The 16471-nt window shown below is 48.7% G+C and overlaps 1 protein-coding gene across 1 annotated transcript; it reads right to left on the bottom strand.

Annotated features, from left to right (window-relative positions):
* Positions 1 to 7318: 7318 nt before the first annotated feature.
* LOC108165374 (homeotic protein female sterile) lies at positions 7319 to 11871 on the bottom strand. Its single transcript, XM_017301411.2, has 2 exons — positions 11316 to 11871; positions 7319 to 8880 (listed from the first exon to the last, which is right to left on the bottom strand). The coding sequence occupies exon 2, from the start codon at positions 8581 to 8583 to the stop codon at positions 7351 to 7353; it is 1233 nt and encodes a 410-aa protein (XP_017156900.1). The 5' UTR covers positions 8584 to 8880; positions 11316 to 11871; the 3' UTR covers positions 7319 to 7350.
* Positions 11872 to 16471: the final 4600 nt, after the last annotated feature.

Raw genomic sequence — 16471 nt, 5'->3', positions numbered from 1 at the left:
CCTAGAGCCACTGTGCAGAGCAGAGAGAAATTGTGCTGGTGATTTCATGGGCTGACTTTTCCGCATGTTTGCGCCTGACTCTCTCGCTCTCCCTCTCTCTCTCTCGCTCTCTCTCTATGCATATTCGCCCTTTCTCTCTCCTTCTCGGTGTCTTTTGTGTCCATTTGGGTTCTGTGCGGCATTTAGTTGTGTGTCGTGCCCCTCGCCATCGCCCTCGCTCACGTTTCACATTCACTATCTGTGACTGCAGTTGTCTTCGTCTCGTGTCTCGTGTCTCATGTCTAATGGCTCCCCCTTGCCACATGCCCCCGCCAGTCCGTCTGCCTTGTTTGTCAAACAGCAGCAGCACAGAAAAACAGTTAAATGCCATTTTACCAGTTAAAATCGGAATCAAAGCGAAAACAATGACACAGTAGAGAGAGCAGAGAGCTTTAACAGAGCATTCACTCAGCCAGAGAGAGAGACAGAGAGAGCGAGAGAGAGGGATGGACTCTGCTGCAGTCGGTGGGGCAGTCGCAGTGGCAGTGGCAGAGGCAGAGCCAGCAGCAGCAAGTGAAGCAAGCGACAGGCAACGCCAGAAACGGCAGAAAAAAAAATCGTCTAGACACAGACTAGACTCCATAAAAATAATTATTATCGGTTGCAATTTCTGTTGCTGCTGCTGCTGCTGCTGCCTCAGACCGTGCCCCCTGCGCCCCTGTGGAAAGTCCATCGTTCGTCTCGTTCCACTGTCCGTTGTACGGAGCTCCACTGTCCGACTGTCCGGGTGTCCGACTGTCCGACTGTCCGGCTGTCCGTTTCATCTGCTTCACATTGCACGAGTTTCAGTTTCGAGCTGGAGCCGGGAGCCGGCAGAAGGCAGATGCCAGATGCCAGATGGAGATGGAGTTCTATGTGCATTCTACGGCTCTCCGCATCTCTCACGCCCCATGCCACCGACGCATCGGTTCACCCATTCAAAAGTTGATTCTTTGTTAGGGAATGGATTGCTGCTGCTTGCCACAGACGACCACTACTTGGCAGTCCCTTCCCGCCCCTCTGTCAAGGGAGAGAGAGGACGGGCTCTTCCGATCCAGCAGCAGCATCAGAATCATCACGGGAGGATGCTGCTGCTGCTGCAATGGAAATGAAATGAAACGAAGACGGAAACGCGATGCAAACGCAGACATCCGCTGCAGACGGAATTGAATATTTAACACCAAATCTCCACGAGAGAATGTGTGGCAAATTGCCTTGGATATCCCATTGCTCAAATGGCAGGGAGTGGCAGGAACGGAGGAGGAGCTTCTGGGGCGGGGGACTCCCATGGGAGACTTATTCTTCTTTTTCTTGTGGCAGAGCTTCGGGGGCAGAGATCACAAAGGAGGGGGCACGATTACACTGATTGCAGATGGAAGATTCAAGAGGGAACTGTACTGCCTGATGGACAGATTTGCGACTTTTCTGACTCTATTCGAGTAAATGTAACAACATACCGGACTATATATCCTCCATGTACTCGAAATTCGATAGATTCTCGATAGTTCCTACCGATAGAAACTGTTTGATAAGGATTGAAGAGCATAACCCAAGTGGAACTCGATTTAAATAGAGTTTTAGTTGAAAATATCATCTTATGGTAGTCTTTTCATGCGATTGGGTATACTTTTCGAATATTTGGGAGTACTGGGGAATATCTTCGGGAATATCGAGGGGAAAGGAAGCAAAGGCAAGGTGGTTCTTGAAAACTTCAAGTTATCCTTCCTTTCAGTCTGTATTCTATACTCTTCTCTCTTCTGTTCTCTAGCCATATATATCCTGGAGATCCTTGGTCATCTTCAAGGACTCCTTCGTCCACTAAGTGCAGATATCCATTGCTTTGTTTCCTCTGATTGCCGCTGCCCAAAAAACACAGAAAACCAAAGCCAATACACAATTTACAGGTAAACCCCATGTGCCGCATGCCGCATGCCGCATGCCACATGCCAGCCCCCACTTATCCTGGAGGCAATTTGCGGATGGTGCCAGACTGCATAGAGCTGAGGGTTTGAATAGAGGTGTTTTCGAATACAATTCTAGGCCATAATTACATTTATTGCAATACAAAAGCGCAGTCGCCCAGCGGAGGGGCAGTGGCGGTGGCGGTGGCAACATGCATTGACAGATGGACAGATGGACAGCGGGACAGGGAGGCAGAGAGGGCGAGTGAATGAGTGATAGAGAGAGGGACATGTCCGCCTCGGACATGTCGTCACGCATCGATGGCCAGGCATGCAGGCAGGCAGGCGGGCGAGCAAGAGTGCGGGGTCCTTCATGGATATGGAGCAAAGGAATGGAATACACGGCAGACACACAGAGCCAGAGACAGAGACAGAGACGATAATTGCCACAATTTGCTTGTTGCGTGAATGAAAGGAGGGGCAGGGCAGGGCGCAGAGAGCCCTGGAACAAGGGGCATCTTTGCTACATCGTCCGATCCAGAAGGGTGCAAAAAAGGACAACTTCCGTTGGCTGGCCTGGACACGCGGACACATGTGCGTGTGTATAGATTGTCTATATATATCGTATACTGGTACTCGTACAAGCACTTTTTTTCCGTAGGGTCCCCGCCGCCTTGTGTCATATTTGAGGTGAGCGTAAAGCCACTCAACGCCGCCATAAATCAACTGCACTCTGATCTAAGGCTGTCTGTCAGTCGTCAGTCGAGAGTCCGTACCTCCGTACCTCCGTGCCCCCGTACGCCCGTACACCCCCCCTCCAGAAAGACGGACAAGAACGAGCCTTGAATACTCTAAAAGAACTGATTCTGAAGGCAAAATGTGGAACGTATGTGGATACCCGCAATCGAGCTGCAGAAAACAGGTGGTTCTATCCTTCCATCAAGGATTTGATCAACCAATTCGGTTTAAAATGTGGAGTACTGTCGAAGGGAGCACAGTTCATGGAAATATGAAGTTATAAAAAGTAGAAAATTCTCCCGGCCTTGCCAAAGAGAATGCCAGAGAACCCACAAACAATATGCATGTCGTGTGCATGACTAAGCACAATGCTGGTTATAGAAGGACCCCATACAGGGGTCGAGCCTTGGTGGATCCATCGGAAGGAAAGGGTATTGCAACCCGCGACAGATACAACTTTTGTCCATAACTTTCCAGACGACAAACAGACAACATCGTCGTCGCTCGTCGCTCGTTGTCGGTTGTCGGTTGTCGGTTGTCGTTGATGCGAATGTCGATGTCGATTTGGATATGTCTGGTCTTTGGGTCTGGTTCTGGTTCTGGTTCTGGGTCTCTGGTACTCTGGCAAATGTTTCTCACACGCAGAGAGAGAGAGAGAGAGAAGGGTGAGGGAGAAACCATGGAGAATTTCCAGGTCGCCTGATGTCTGCCTCCGACTCTGCCCCTGTGCCTCTGTGCCTCCTTTTTGTTGTGTCGAAGAGAATGCACCTGAGCTTTAGGGTTCGAAGCGACTCCGACTTCGACTTTGACTTGTGTCTAGACATCGCAGACGGTGCAAAGAAAAAAAAAAAAAGACGAAAAACGAAAAAAAGAAAAGGAAACAACAGGAAACGCCAGACCAGACCCCTTTGACAGCTCAAACAACGACTGAATGAAACGAGCCGCCGCCGTCGCCGCCACCGCCGCCGCTGCTGACAACAGCAACAATTGCAACGCAACAGTGCAGCAGCGGCAGCAGCAGTGCAACAATGGGGCACGGCACCCATCGACTGGCGGCATGGAAAGGCAAGGAAAGGAAAGGACTGACTGGAAAGATATTGGGCAAACATCGGAGGAAGATGTCCGATGTCCAATGTCCAATGTCCGATATCTCCCTCTCCCCCTCTCTCTCTGTCCTTCTCTCTCTCTCAGCTGTCAATAATATCTCTGGGCTGTGCTGTCAATGGGTTGTCTGTCGTCTCCGCTTCGCTTCTCTCATCTGTGGCCCCCCCTTTGCCCTTTGGCCCCTTCCTTTTTTGTTGCATTCTTCTTTTGATTATTTTATTTCTATTTGTCATATGTCTGAGATCTGAGATCCCTTTCTTTCCTTCGGTCGTGGGTTGTTTCGGGGCTTATTTCAATTCTGCTGCAGCTGTGTGTCGAAAGAGTCTATTGAACTTTTGTTTTTGGCCATAAAGTAGGGGAAATATAGCTCCTAAAATATAGAACGATTGTCGGAAAGTGTGCCCCTACTTTCCAGGAAGCAAGAAGAAAGGCAGGAGACTCCCAACTATTTGGGATGCAGAATCATAGCAGCCCTCGATTGGAACTCTTGGGAGTTCTAAACTAAATCTTGTATCCTCCGCCCGCCACCTGTAGTACGTGGATCCTTGAGGGCCTCTGCTTTCGGGTCTTTGGAATGAGTCGAAAGATTTTCCAGTTCCTTAAAACTATGATTTGAATAATTAGGAACATTGTTTGCCAAATTTGTACCTTCTGTCTTCTGCCTCTATTAGCCAAGTCCCCAATGGAGTCTGCCCCCCTCCGCCGCCTCCTTTGGGACTCAATTGTAATCCGTTTACAGAAATTAAGCTGCTAAATGAGTTAAAACCAAGGCGGAGCGTGGAGATATGAGGGGGCATAGAAGGCACAGAGGGAGGACACACACACACGCACACGCACACACACACACACACACACATAGGTAGTATCTTCAGGACTGTGCAGGATGCCTGCCTGCCTGTCTCTCGTGGTCTCTCCTGTGTGCCACCCTTCGGTGGCTTGTGGTATACGGAATATCCACTGGATTTTGGCAGCCATTTAGTCCGACTTGATGCCGCCCCCCCCCCCACCCCTTTGCCCCGTTGTTGCCCCGTTGTTGCCCCGCTGTCTGTTGTGCCCCGTAGTTGTGTTTAATTATTCAAAACCATGTCATGTCTCTGTATAATTTTATGCATTGGCCAATGCGAGCGCCATGCCATGCCACGATGACGATGATGACGATGACGATGACGATGATGATGACGATGACGCCTACACACAACGAAGAGTCTCGATACAGCAGTAGTAATGCCAGCGGAGGCAGCAGAGGCAGTAGAGGTGGAAACAGCAGACAGCTGACACCGAAACTACAGCTACAACTATCATTGGAGTGGGGTGGAGTGGAGTGGAGTGGAGGGACGGACGGACAGCGCCACATGTGGCAACGGCAACGGCAACGGCAACCGCAAGAGGCAGCGCTGCACTGTGGCAAAGAGAGAGCCAGTGCTGGCTGCCTCGCTGCTGCCTGTTGGCATACCAGACAGTCTGACGCTGTTGGAGCCCACGAATATGGGGCCCCAGTTCCCATCCCATGCGACCCCCCCTCCCCGCCCCTCCTACTCCCCTGTCCGTTGGTTTGGTGGCCAGATCTTGTGGTGCTGTCTGGACGACTACAACGACAACGTCGACAGACGACAGACGGACTGACAGACGACCGACGACCACTGTCTGTGGCAGACCGAGACTATCGAAAACTCGAAATTTATTCGTTGGAAAAAGTTGATTTCTGTGTTTTTGTTGTTTTTGTGCTTTTGTTTTTTGTTATTTCCATCAGAGGGTATCAAATAGAATGGCAGGGTATGCTCGAACTCCTAGAACGTTACGGCAACTATCCATTAATCCATCCTGAAAGGAAGGAGGTGCTCGGGGAAGAGAAAGCTTCGCTGGCGAGCTTAAAGGCTATCTGAAAGCTCTCGAAAGCTGCACTTGATCGGTCTGCTTATGAGAGCTTTCATTCTCTACCTCCCAAAATCTGTTTCTAGGGTATTTTACAGGTCTATTCTGCTCCTTCCCTCTCTCTCCCTCTCCGTCTCCGTCTGTCTGTTGTTTTTACCATCGTTGTTCGCTTTATTTTTATTTTTACGTTGAATTGCAAAAAAGCAAAGCACCGAAAAGAAAATAAATAATAAAAAGAATGGGAGAGAGAGAGAGAGAGGGAGAGAGAGATGCCCACGAAAATTATGTTAACCAGCCAGCAGCTGTGTTAAAAGTCCCCACATCATATCATATCCATAAGCCAGCCCCATCCTTCAGTCTGATTCCCCCCCTATGCCCATTCCCTGCCTCTCACCGGCACTGCCATATCGTCGCATGAGGCATTCAAATGTTCAGATATGATGCTCCTCCTCCTTCTCCTCCTCCTCCTCCTCCTGCTCCTCCTCTGGCTGCTGCTGCAGAACATTGCAATACAATTGCTGTGTCTCTCTCTCTATCTCTCTCCTTTCTCTCCGTCTCTTTTGTGGCTACAATCGTTGCATGAAATTGTGAAAAATGTTATGTTGGCCAAAGGTTTTCCTTTGCTTTTTGAATGTTTTTTTTACATCTCTGACAGGTGGAACGATATTCGGTGGATTTTTGGGTGATATTTATACGTGGCAGATCTGCCATAGGGCCACCATTGTGGTGCCACATTTTCCATTGAATATCTCTGGTTAAATTTGTGGAATTTCTAGCCAGTAAATATATCACATATCACGGAATAAACATACTATGTACTTCGAATCGGATCTACAGTGCTTCCCGAGCATTTTTTACGACCAGTTGAAGAAAAATTGACCCAATAATTCGAGTTTTCACTCAATCCAGTGGCCCAGATCTGAATCCCATTGAAAATCAATGGGCTCTGTTTAAAAAACATCGGATAAGTACGAGTCTGCACCAAAGGGATTGGGTGAGTCTTTGGGAGAGCGTGAAGTCGAAGTGGCGCCTGATACCTTCCAAGCACCTACCAAATTTAGTCGAGAGTATGCCAATACTTATTCGGAATATGATAACAGCTAAGGCCCTTTGGAACAAATATTTTTAAGAAATTTTTAAAGTACAAAAATTTTAAATGTGCATGGACTTTTTTTGGAAATGTTAAAATCTCTTAAGGAAAAGGATCTCTTTGAATTGAAATTATTGTCTTTTTTCATTCTCACTAAATTAAAGAATCTTTAAACAAAAAATCACAAGGATTGATTCATTTTTAAAGATTTTACAGGCGCTTAAAGTGAAACGTGATAAACATGTATCTACAGAGATATTTTTGTGTAATTTGTACACCTTTAGCAGAGATACATTTCTGTTTACCCCATTAATAGATCTATTTACTATTTATTACAGTCCTATCATTGCTGGAATGCTTTGATATTTCCCGGTCTATAATTCTCAGTATGGGAGCCTCTAGTGGATCTCATATATCATTCCACAGAACTGCTGTAAAGATATCTTTCAGGCAGCATTCAGCTCCCCTTTCTGAGGGTTTATCCCAACCATCTCGACTGTAAATACCCAAGTCTTAGGAAAGGAATCTCTTCGAAACTGTGTGGAAAAGTGGAGACTCCTCCTCATAGAGGGAGATTCCTCTCTATCGAGCAGATTTGTATTGTATTTGTAGCAACATATAGATTACCTACTCACCGTATTTCTGCCAAAAGGTGTCGCTATCCAGCGGCAGCTCCTCCGCCTGCTCCTCCTCCACGAGTGTTTTCGACTTTGATTTGGATTCGGAATCGCTTGGGGCAACGGCGATCGAGTCCTCTTCATAGACTTCTGTGTAAAGTATGAACTCGAGCCGAGGTGTGGCAGCGGTTGTTGTGGAGGCTGCCGTTGCAAGCAGACGTTGCAGTTGCTGCTGCGGTGTCAAAGGTGATGCAGTGGTCGCTGTTTGGATTGTATCACGTTTAAAAATACGAGGCTGCAGAGGAGTTGTTGCTGCCCCGGGCCCGGGCACGGGCACATGTGATGGCAATGTTGTTGTTGATGATGCTGCCTGCTGCCGCTGCTGCTGCTGCAACAATGTAGCACGTTGATTAATTTGATATGGCAAGAGCATAGACGACGCGGGCGATACGCGGGACGCAGACGCGGAGGCGACACCACCGCCAGTCGAGTGCGACGCGTCGCGACGACAACGACAACAACGACAACGACAACAACGATGATGCAGATGCAGATGCAGATGCAGATGATGATGAGGCCAGGAACAGGCCAAGGGAGGAGAATGGACTGTGGCTGTGCCACCAGGGGGGGCGCAAGGGGCACGACAACGACAACGACTACGACTACGAGTACGCGTACGCGTATGGGGACTTAAGTGGCAATCCGCACTCGATGCTGGTAATTTATTTTGCAAATTTGTGCCAACAACAAGATGCTGCTCCTCCTGCTGCTCCTCCTCCTGCACCTCCCTCTCGTTCCGGCGCTCCTCCTTCTTGTTGTTTTGGGGCAAGAGTTTGCCCAGAATTAAATTTAACTTACGCGTATTATTATTTGCACTATTTACACTGAAAAAAACCTCAACAGCACTACTATTTACAACACTCTTGTGGCTTTTCTTTTGCTTCTGCTGCTGTGGCACTTCTTCGCTTTCGGCGGCGCCTCTTCCAGCACTCGGATCTGGTGGATACGGAGACGAAAACGGATACGGAAACGGATTCAATATCGAATGCCGTATCGAATGGGGGCATGTCAGACACTTGTTGCCGCTTTCCTGCTTCCGCTGCTGCTGCTGCTGCTGCTGCTGCCCCTTTCCCTGCTGGGCTTGTTGCTGTTGCACTCTGGACGCCCACAAGTATGCAACACTCTGGTGCTGCTGCTGGTGCTGCTGCTGGTGCTGCACGTGGCCGTGCCGCCTCTGCTGCATTGGCACCGCGAGGGCTTGGGCTGGGGCTGGAGCTGCTGCCGGCTGGAGAAGCGTTAGTGTGGATAGCAGGCAAACCACAGTGCACCACCGCACCACCGATGTGCACCACAATGTGCAGCGGGCCCCCGCGGCGCCACTGGCTGCATGCGTGGGGGCCACAGCGTCGTCCGGCGGTTGCGATCGGATTGTTTACGCCCCCTCGTCCTTGGCCGCAATCCTGTCGCCGGCTACCATTTTGTCATCGATAACACGCGCACAACCAATCGATTTATCGCCGGGCCCGCCACCAGGTTACAGCTGCAACGAAAGAGAGGAGAACGATGAAAGAAATTGCAGCAAATATACCTTCAACCATCCGCTAATTGTTTGTTCCTTGAGGAATTTCTCTCAGTGTTCGCTTTTCTTTTTTTTGTGGTGTCTGCTGTGTGGTCGCCCACTTTTCCTGCTGTTGTTTCTGTTTTTCTTTCTTTGTTTTCGTCGTCTGTCCTTGTTGCAAAGATTCTTCCGTCCTTACATGGCCGCCTCCCCCCCGCCCCCGCCCCCTGCCCCACTATCCCCCCAATAGACGAAAATATACCTCGTGAGTGCGTGAGTGAGTCATGAAATAGAAAGAGAGAGGGAGAGAGAGGGAGAGGCATCGCGCCTCGTGGGGCATAAATAACCCCAAAGAAGAAGGCACACAACAATGGGTGTGTGTGTGTGCTTGTTGCATGTTGCACGTTGCGTATGCGTTATATTTTGCACAAATTTATGTTGCACTTCTTTTTCGACTTCATTTTTATTATCATCTGAGGCAGGGGCAAGACCACAGCGGGGCAGGCATCTAATTTTAAAGTAGATACAATAAAGGGGGAGGGAGGGGGGCGTGGCGGGGCAGGTGCACTGCACTTAAAGAAGGAGGCGGAGGGGGGATAGGTAAAAGGTAGCGCCCAAGAGAGAGAGGCAGGGGGGATGGGGGCATGGAGACATTATCTGCAATTCAGGACAGGACCCCACACACCCCTCCCCTGCCTCTGTGCCTCTCCCCCTCTGTCTGGTTCATTTAATATGCGGCATTCTGCTGTTTTTGTTGTTGCTGTTGATGAGGAGATCGTTTCATAGTCTGCTGTGGTGTCTGGCTGTGCTGCCGCTTCCTTCTGATAAAACTGCCACACAATGTTGCACCCCAATGTGTCAGAGACAGATTGATGCCACAGACAACAACAAGATGGATCCCTGTTAATGCATTCATCCGAACGGCGGGCAGGGGGCGAAAGGGGAGCGGTTGGATGCATCATCCACAATCCCATTCTCATCATCATCGTTGTCTGATGATTTCTGTTGTTGTTTTGCCTCTTCGCTCTCCCTCTCCCTCCCTCCCTCTCCCTCTCTCTCTATCTCTTTATTGAAATTCCTTTCAAGTGTCTGATGATCATCATCCTCTGCTGCTCCACCTCCTTCCTCCTGATGATGATCTCTCCTTCAGGAGACAGACGCTCATAATCATTAACGGCCTTTGCTTTTGCGTCTCTCTTTCCCTCCAAACAGACAGAGACAGAAGCACCAGACAGACAGAGACAGAAGACAGAAGACAGACGGACAGCAGCAGCAGGGTATATGCCATAGAAGGAAAGCCAGAGCCAGAGCCAGAGACTGGCTCAGACTTGGGTTAAAGGGTGAGCCAAAGAGTGAAAGAGAGCAAAGGGATCTGCCCATCCCTGAGTGAGGGGGGAAAACTGCCTTACCTGCCATCGAATATACCTTGGACTGACTCAAAAAACACACTCCTCTCGACTCCACTCCGACGGCTACTGTTCCCGTCTCTCCCTCTCGCTCTCCCTCTTTCCGTTTCTTTTGTTGTTTCTTTGATTGTCCTCCACTCCCCTCCCCTCCCCCTTCTGACCCTCCCCGAGAGACCTTAAGTCGAAATTTATGTTTGCCATAAAAAAAACAACCCCACAATCCCCGATTCTTCCAGTTATAATTAATAAAAAAATGCAAAATAAAGCCCACAAAAATGAGCAATAAAAAAAAAGAAGAAGAAGGCCCAGAAATGCGGCCATAAAGTGCTGACAAGTGCTCCCCCGTTTCTCCAGAGGGCAGAGGGCTCTTAAGAGTAGAGGCGTCTCGCGTGAGTCAAGATCATTTTTTGTTTATTGTTTTTATGCCCCGATTTTGGAATGTGGGCCTTGAAGAAAATGGCATTCAATTCTTAATCCTGTTCGGAGATAGATGATATTTTCCACCCGCTACCCTTTAATCGAAGTTCTCTAAGGCCCCCCCCCCCCCCCCCCAATCTCTGTTCCATTGGAGCCATCAAATTTCCCAAAAACGAACGCAAACAAAAACAAAGACAAGAGAAGAGAAGAGAGACCCGAGAACATGCGAATTTCTCATCTAATTCGAACACATTCCAGTTTATTTTTAAAGAAAACGCTAAATTCCTCATTTATTTTGGTTTCGAACAACAACAAAAAACAACCATCTATGCCGCCAAGGGGTTGTAGTGTTGTGGTGGGGACGGCGGCGGGGGGAGGGTTAGCGTTGGGTGGCGCGGGGTGTAAGCCCAGGAATTCCGATCGGACCGGCTGTTATCGATAAACGCGCAAAAAGGGAGCAAAAAGCGAACATTGGCATTTGGCAGATAAGATCAGATCAGATCGGATCTGATCGGAACGGATCGGAGTATATATCCGCTATCTATATATCGGATCGGTGGTCGTGTCTGTGGCTGTGTGCGAGACGATACATACCAGAAAACGCTCGAACGCTCGATTTGACATTGAGAAAACGTAAATTGTAGGAATTCCGGTACGCTCGATCGTTGGAGAAGCCTCCTCCTCCTCCTGCTGAAATACTCCGTTGTGCCGCTCTCTCGCTCTCCCGATCTCTCTCTCTCTCTTTCTATCACTCACTCACGCACGACTATCGATTGATACGCTGCTTATCGCTCGATACACAAATCAGAAATTGGAATTTCACACATGACACAGAAGTATTTTCACTCTCTCTCTCGCTCTCTCGCTCACGCTCTCTCTCTCTCGTCTGCTGCTGCTTCTTGTGTACCGTTACCGGCCAGGCTAGCGCCCTCTGGCGTCTGTTGGGCCACACTAGAGACAAACTCCCACACAAAAAAGGAGAACTGGAAAAAAAACGTATCAACTGTCGAGAGAGAGCTGGTCACACGACATTCAACCGGTTATCTCTCTCTCTGTCGCTCGCTCGCTCGATCTCTGAGGAGGAATCAAATATTCCAAGATAGATAATGCCCGTTCCGTTACCGTTACCGTCCTCCGATCTAGCCGCAGACCTGCGCTGAACTGAACTAAATGGATTTTTTGTCATGGGATCGGATCGGATCGTCTGCCTAACATAAAAACTGCCATGCCATCCCATCCCATCCCATCCCATCCCATGCCACGCCATGCCATGCCCCATGCCCGTTTGTCTCCAATATTTCACACATTTTGCCGCACACTCGGCCGACTGAGGCGTCTATATGTATAGAGAACGGATCCCTATTCTATGCCGCCTCTATGTCCAATGGGAGAGAGAGAGGAACAGTCTGGCGAGGCAAGGCATCGGCTATAGGAGGGGGGGGGGGGCCTGCGGGGGACTCCGACGCGGCGACAGGCGTGTGTCGCGTTGTCGCAGCCGCCGTGCCGCGCCGCACCGTGCCCTGCCTTTTATTTTCACCGCTCATTTTGTTGTTGTTCTCAAGATTTTTGCAAGCAACGAAAACAAAAAAAAAAAACCGAAATTATTTTTGTACTTAAAAATAAATTGAAAAGCATTTTCTTCATCTGTTTTTCGGGATGCCCTTCTTGGCTGGCAGGGTATCGCGATTTTGTGGAGCGGTTCGCATCGGATCGTAGATCGTGGGAATCGTCCTGTCCGCAAAGGGTATCCGGGCATCGGGGGGAGGGGGCGGCTCTGTGGCACGGCGAAAACAACAACGGCCGCATGAAAATCGAGCGTGAAGCGTGCTGCATGCCCCCCGCCCCCCCTCCGCCCCTTGGATCCATGCCGATCCACAGCCAGGTCTCCACTCCATTCTCTCCACACGGCAAAGGGCCAAAGGGGGATCTTCGAGAGCTATCTGCCGCGTGTCTCTCCGTCTCGCCATCCGTCCGCTGGCCGTCCGCTTGTCCCGCCGTCTACGCTCATTATTTCGCTATCATTGAGAGAAAGCGAGAGAGAGAGAGAGAGAGAGAGGGAACACAACAACAACGTTTAGTCCAAAAATATCACCAAAAGAGGGAACAACAACAGCGGCGGCAGTGGCAGCATAATTTGTACGATATTCAAATAGAGAATAAGAATGTTGCAGAATTGTTGCAGAATCAAGCGAAGGCAGGGGGGGGGGGGGAAGGTGCAGCAGAGGAAAAGAAAGGAAAGCGCGAGAGCGGGAGAGAGGCACCACGAAAATATGAATATTTTTAGGGCTTGGCAAAGTCGAATGGGAAATACTCTTCTCTGTTTAGAGATTAATGTAATTTTCAGGCGGGATTTTTATTTTTGTTTTTAATATATAAAAATAATATATATAATGTAAATATAGTATATATGTATATACATATGTATGTATATAGTGCTAGCCGAATATTCGATGAAGAATAATATCACGAGCTTGGAACTGATCTCCGACTATAAGATGTTTTTGTAAGAAACATTTTTGCTAAAATTTTTTAGCAAACACGGCGATTTCCAACAACTTCTTTCTTAAAAATAAGTCCTGGCAAATACGGACAACTATAGCGAAACTGTACCCAAATCTGCCCAGCCGAAATTTTTCACTCTCCATTGGAAAGGTCCGGGACAGCCGAGACCTAGAGCCGAGACTTAAAAGCTAATACACACCGATTTATATAGTATACTTTTGTCCGGATATTATTAACCAATTGGCAACTTTTAAAATAAGCAAAAAACTGCGTTCCTTCGGAACTTCTTGTTTGTTTTCCTTTACGATTTTCGCCTATAAGAAAGATGATTCTCAATCAAAGTTTTTCCTCAAAGTCTTTCTAAAAAGTCCACCAAGTTGTTCGTCAAGGAGATATGAAGTGATTTATGGGAAAATGTGGGTTGATTATATATAAAAAAGGTATATGGTACGATCGGTAGTTAATGCAGTTTAAAAAGAAAGCCAATAGAGCCATGACCGACATGGATGCTCTTTTAGAACTAGTAAATCCCTTTTTGCGTTTTAGCAAAGATTTAGCCGAATTCGACGCCGATTTCGCTATCATTATGAAAGCTTAAACACGAGGAACCCCCCATATTAAGAGAGCTAAGAAAATGCTCTCGAATCGCAAAAAAAAACCTAGGGAAAAAGCGGACATGCCCATTAACGAGTGTCCATAGGCAAACAAATTGTTTAATTATTTATTATTAATTACTTATTTATTACTTATTGAAATACAACACAAATAAATGTTAATCCATTGATCATCTGTCATTATTTTGTATCTAAATTTCAGATTTTCCTGCTGGAAGGTCGTCGGTGGATCTAAGGGTATGTGTCCCTTGGGATCGTTCTATATGGAATAATATTATATACATTAAATTATATTTAAAAAAACAAAGATATTTGATTGAAAATGATTGTGGCCATGTTTTCTTAAGAGGTTTCCAAAAATCGTTCCAATATTTTCTAGAATCTGGAGGGATCCTTAAGGAATCTATGCTGATCTATCTCTATGTATCTATGCTCCAATGGATCGAGACAGCCTGAAAGACAATCAAAAGAGTGGGATCCCTAAGTGGAGGAAAGGGTAGACAGAGAGCGGTAGAGCGGTAGAGAGAGAGAGAGAGAGGCAGGCTGGCAGGAGGAAGGTCTCTTCTTTATGGTCGTGTCTGGGGTCGCCACTGGGAGGGAGGCTGGTGGGGCTCTTCTAGGCTATTTTGAGACCCCCCGACTGACGACTGAGGACTGACTCACCCTCAACCGATCCTCTGCCCCACGAATCTCGGAAAACAATGAGTCTGTGGCTGTGGCTGTGGCAGGCAGCGGAATCTTGCCACACAAAAGTAGCGCCTGCCCAAAAAAACACAAAATTTTGCAATGTGAAAATTGCATGAATTAGAAAACAACACAAAAACGTGGTGGGGTGGAGGGGAGCGATGGAGGGGGAGGGGGGAGCAGGAGCCTGCAGCTTCCAGGCAGGCAGAAAAATCCACTCAGACGAAAGTCCTTAGACTTTGCATTTCGGCAAATATAATGCCACACAAGGAGCGTGGAGAGTGGAGCATGGAGAGTGTGGAGCGGGGAAGGAGTGTGGCTGTGGGAAAATCAGGAAGTTGCCACTGCAAGACGTGGCAGTAACAGTGGCAGTGGCAGTGGCAGTGGCAGGAAGAAGCACGGAGGCAGACGAGGACTACGACGACGACGACGCTGGATGGCCAAGAACAATGCGGGGACACAAAAAATAAAACACCAGCGGAGAAAACTAAGCAAAAGTTGATGCTGATGATGATGGAGATGGCGATGGTGATGGCGATGGCGATGGAGGCTCCAACATCCAACATCCAGCAACAACAATAATACATAATTACAATAAAGAACGGCAGTTTGTGGCACAGCAGCGGCGGCAGCCACACTCTCGCCTGCAGGAGAATGCAATCAGCGCGCGACCGAAACTAAAGGACCAGAAACGGTGCAGAAGCGGAGCAGAAGGATCCCTGGATCAGTGCACATTGGCAGTAATTTGTTGCTGCCGCCATTGTTGCCGGCATGTGTGGCAGGTGTGGCATGTGTGGCATATTTCCCAGCAGCTCTGGCAATTATAATTGAATGCCATTCCAAACCAATTTCTCAAGATACTGTGCATCGGTGCGTATACGTAATGTGGGGATAGAGGGGGGTGGTGGCTCTCCTGCTGCTGCTCCTGCGGCTCCTGCTGCTCCAATTGATGCAGAAGATTGAGAATTAATTTCATATTTTCGCACAAAATGAAAGCCACGAAGGATCCTCATGAGGGCAGAGCTTCAGCCTTAAGGTGTGTCTGTTGCATGCCTCCAATGTCTGCCCCAAATCTGACCCTGACTTTGGCACTGCTCCCAACACACACCCCCCCCTCCCCGAACACAAACACAAACACACACACAATCCCCCCACTAAATGGCTCTTCCGCCCGAAATCAAACAGTGCCACTGCCACTGGCCACAGGAGGAGGTTGTACATCATTAGAGCCGATGCCTGGCGCCAGATGACCAGACAGAGGCTTCCTCTATAGCCCCCCCCCCCCTCTCTTGTGCCCCGCGCTGTGGCAGTTGCATCCGTTGGCTGGCTGGCTGGCTGGCTGGCTGGCTGGTTGCATGCAGCAGCCTCTGCAGCAGTCACGTCATATTGATTGAAATTTTAAATGCAAATCACTTAAAGCGTTCAATTTAATCAAATTATTACAACAACAGCAGCAGAGGAAGGAGCAGCGATTGGGGGGGAAAGGGGGGGGGACAACGACAACAAGTGGGCAACCGAGAACTACAAAAGAAAGCAACAACAGCCACGAGGAGGAGGAGAGGAGGAGACACAAGTCATTTTCCACATTTTCTGTGGAGAGGGAGGCGCCGCCTCCTTCGTTGGGGCAGGAAATTGTGGCAGCCACATGAGAACGTGTCTATTAAAGCGCTCGAGAGCTCTTCTGGACTTCCCTGGACACAGACACTCTTCCACAGAGCAGGAGAGGGAGAGCGGGGAGGGGAGACCGGCAGAGAGCCAGAGAGTAAACACATGGCCGCATGGACATCAACAACAATGTTGCCAATCCAATGCTAATGTCGTCCATGCCACAAGCCCCCCCCCTCCCGTCTCGCCTCTTCCTGTGGCACGGTTACGTTTCTGTTGGCTTAATTAAATTGTGGCTGCAGCTTGCGAAGCGTACAGCAAGGGGCAGCCAGAGGCGGGGGGCAC

This window comes from Drosophila miranda, chromosome XR (genome assembly GCF_003369915.1).
Source record: "Drosophila miranda strain MSH22 chromosome XR, D.miranda_PacBio2.1, whole genome shotgun sequence".
In the NCBI taxonomy this organism is placed as follows: Eukaryota; Metazoa; Arthropoda; class Insecta; order Diptera; family Drosophilidae; genus Drosophila; species Drosophila miranda.
This window is presented reverse-complemented; position numbering and strand designations above follow the sequence as displayed.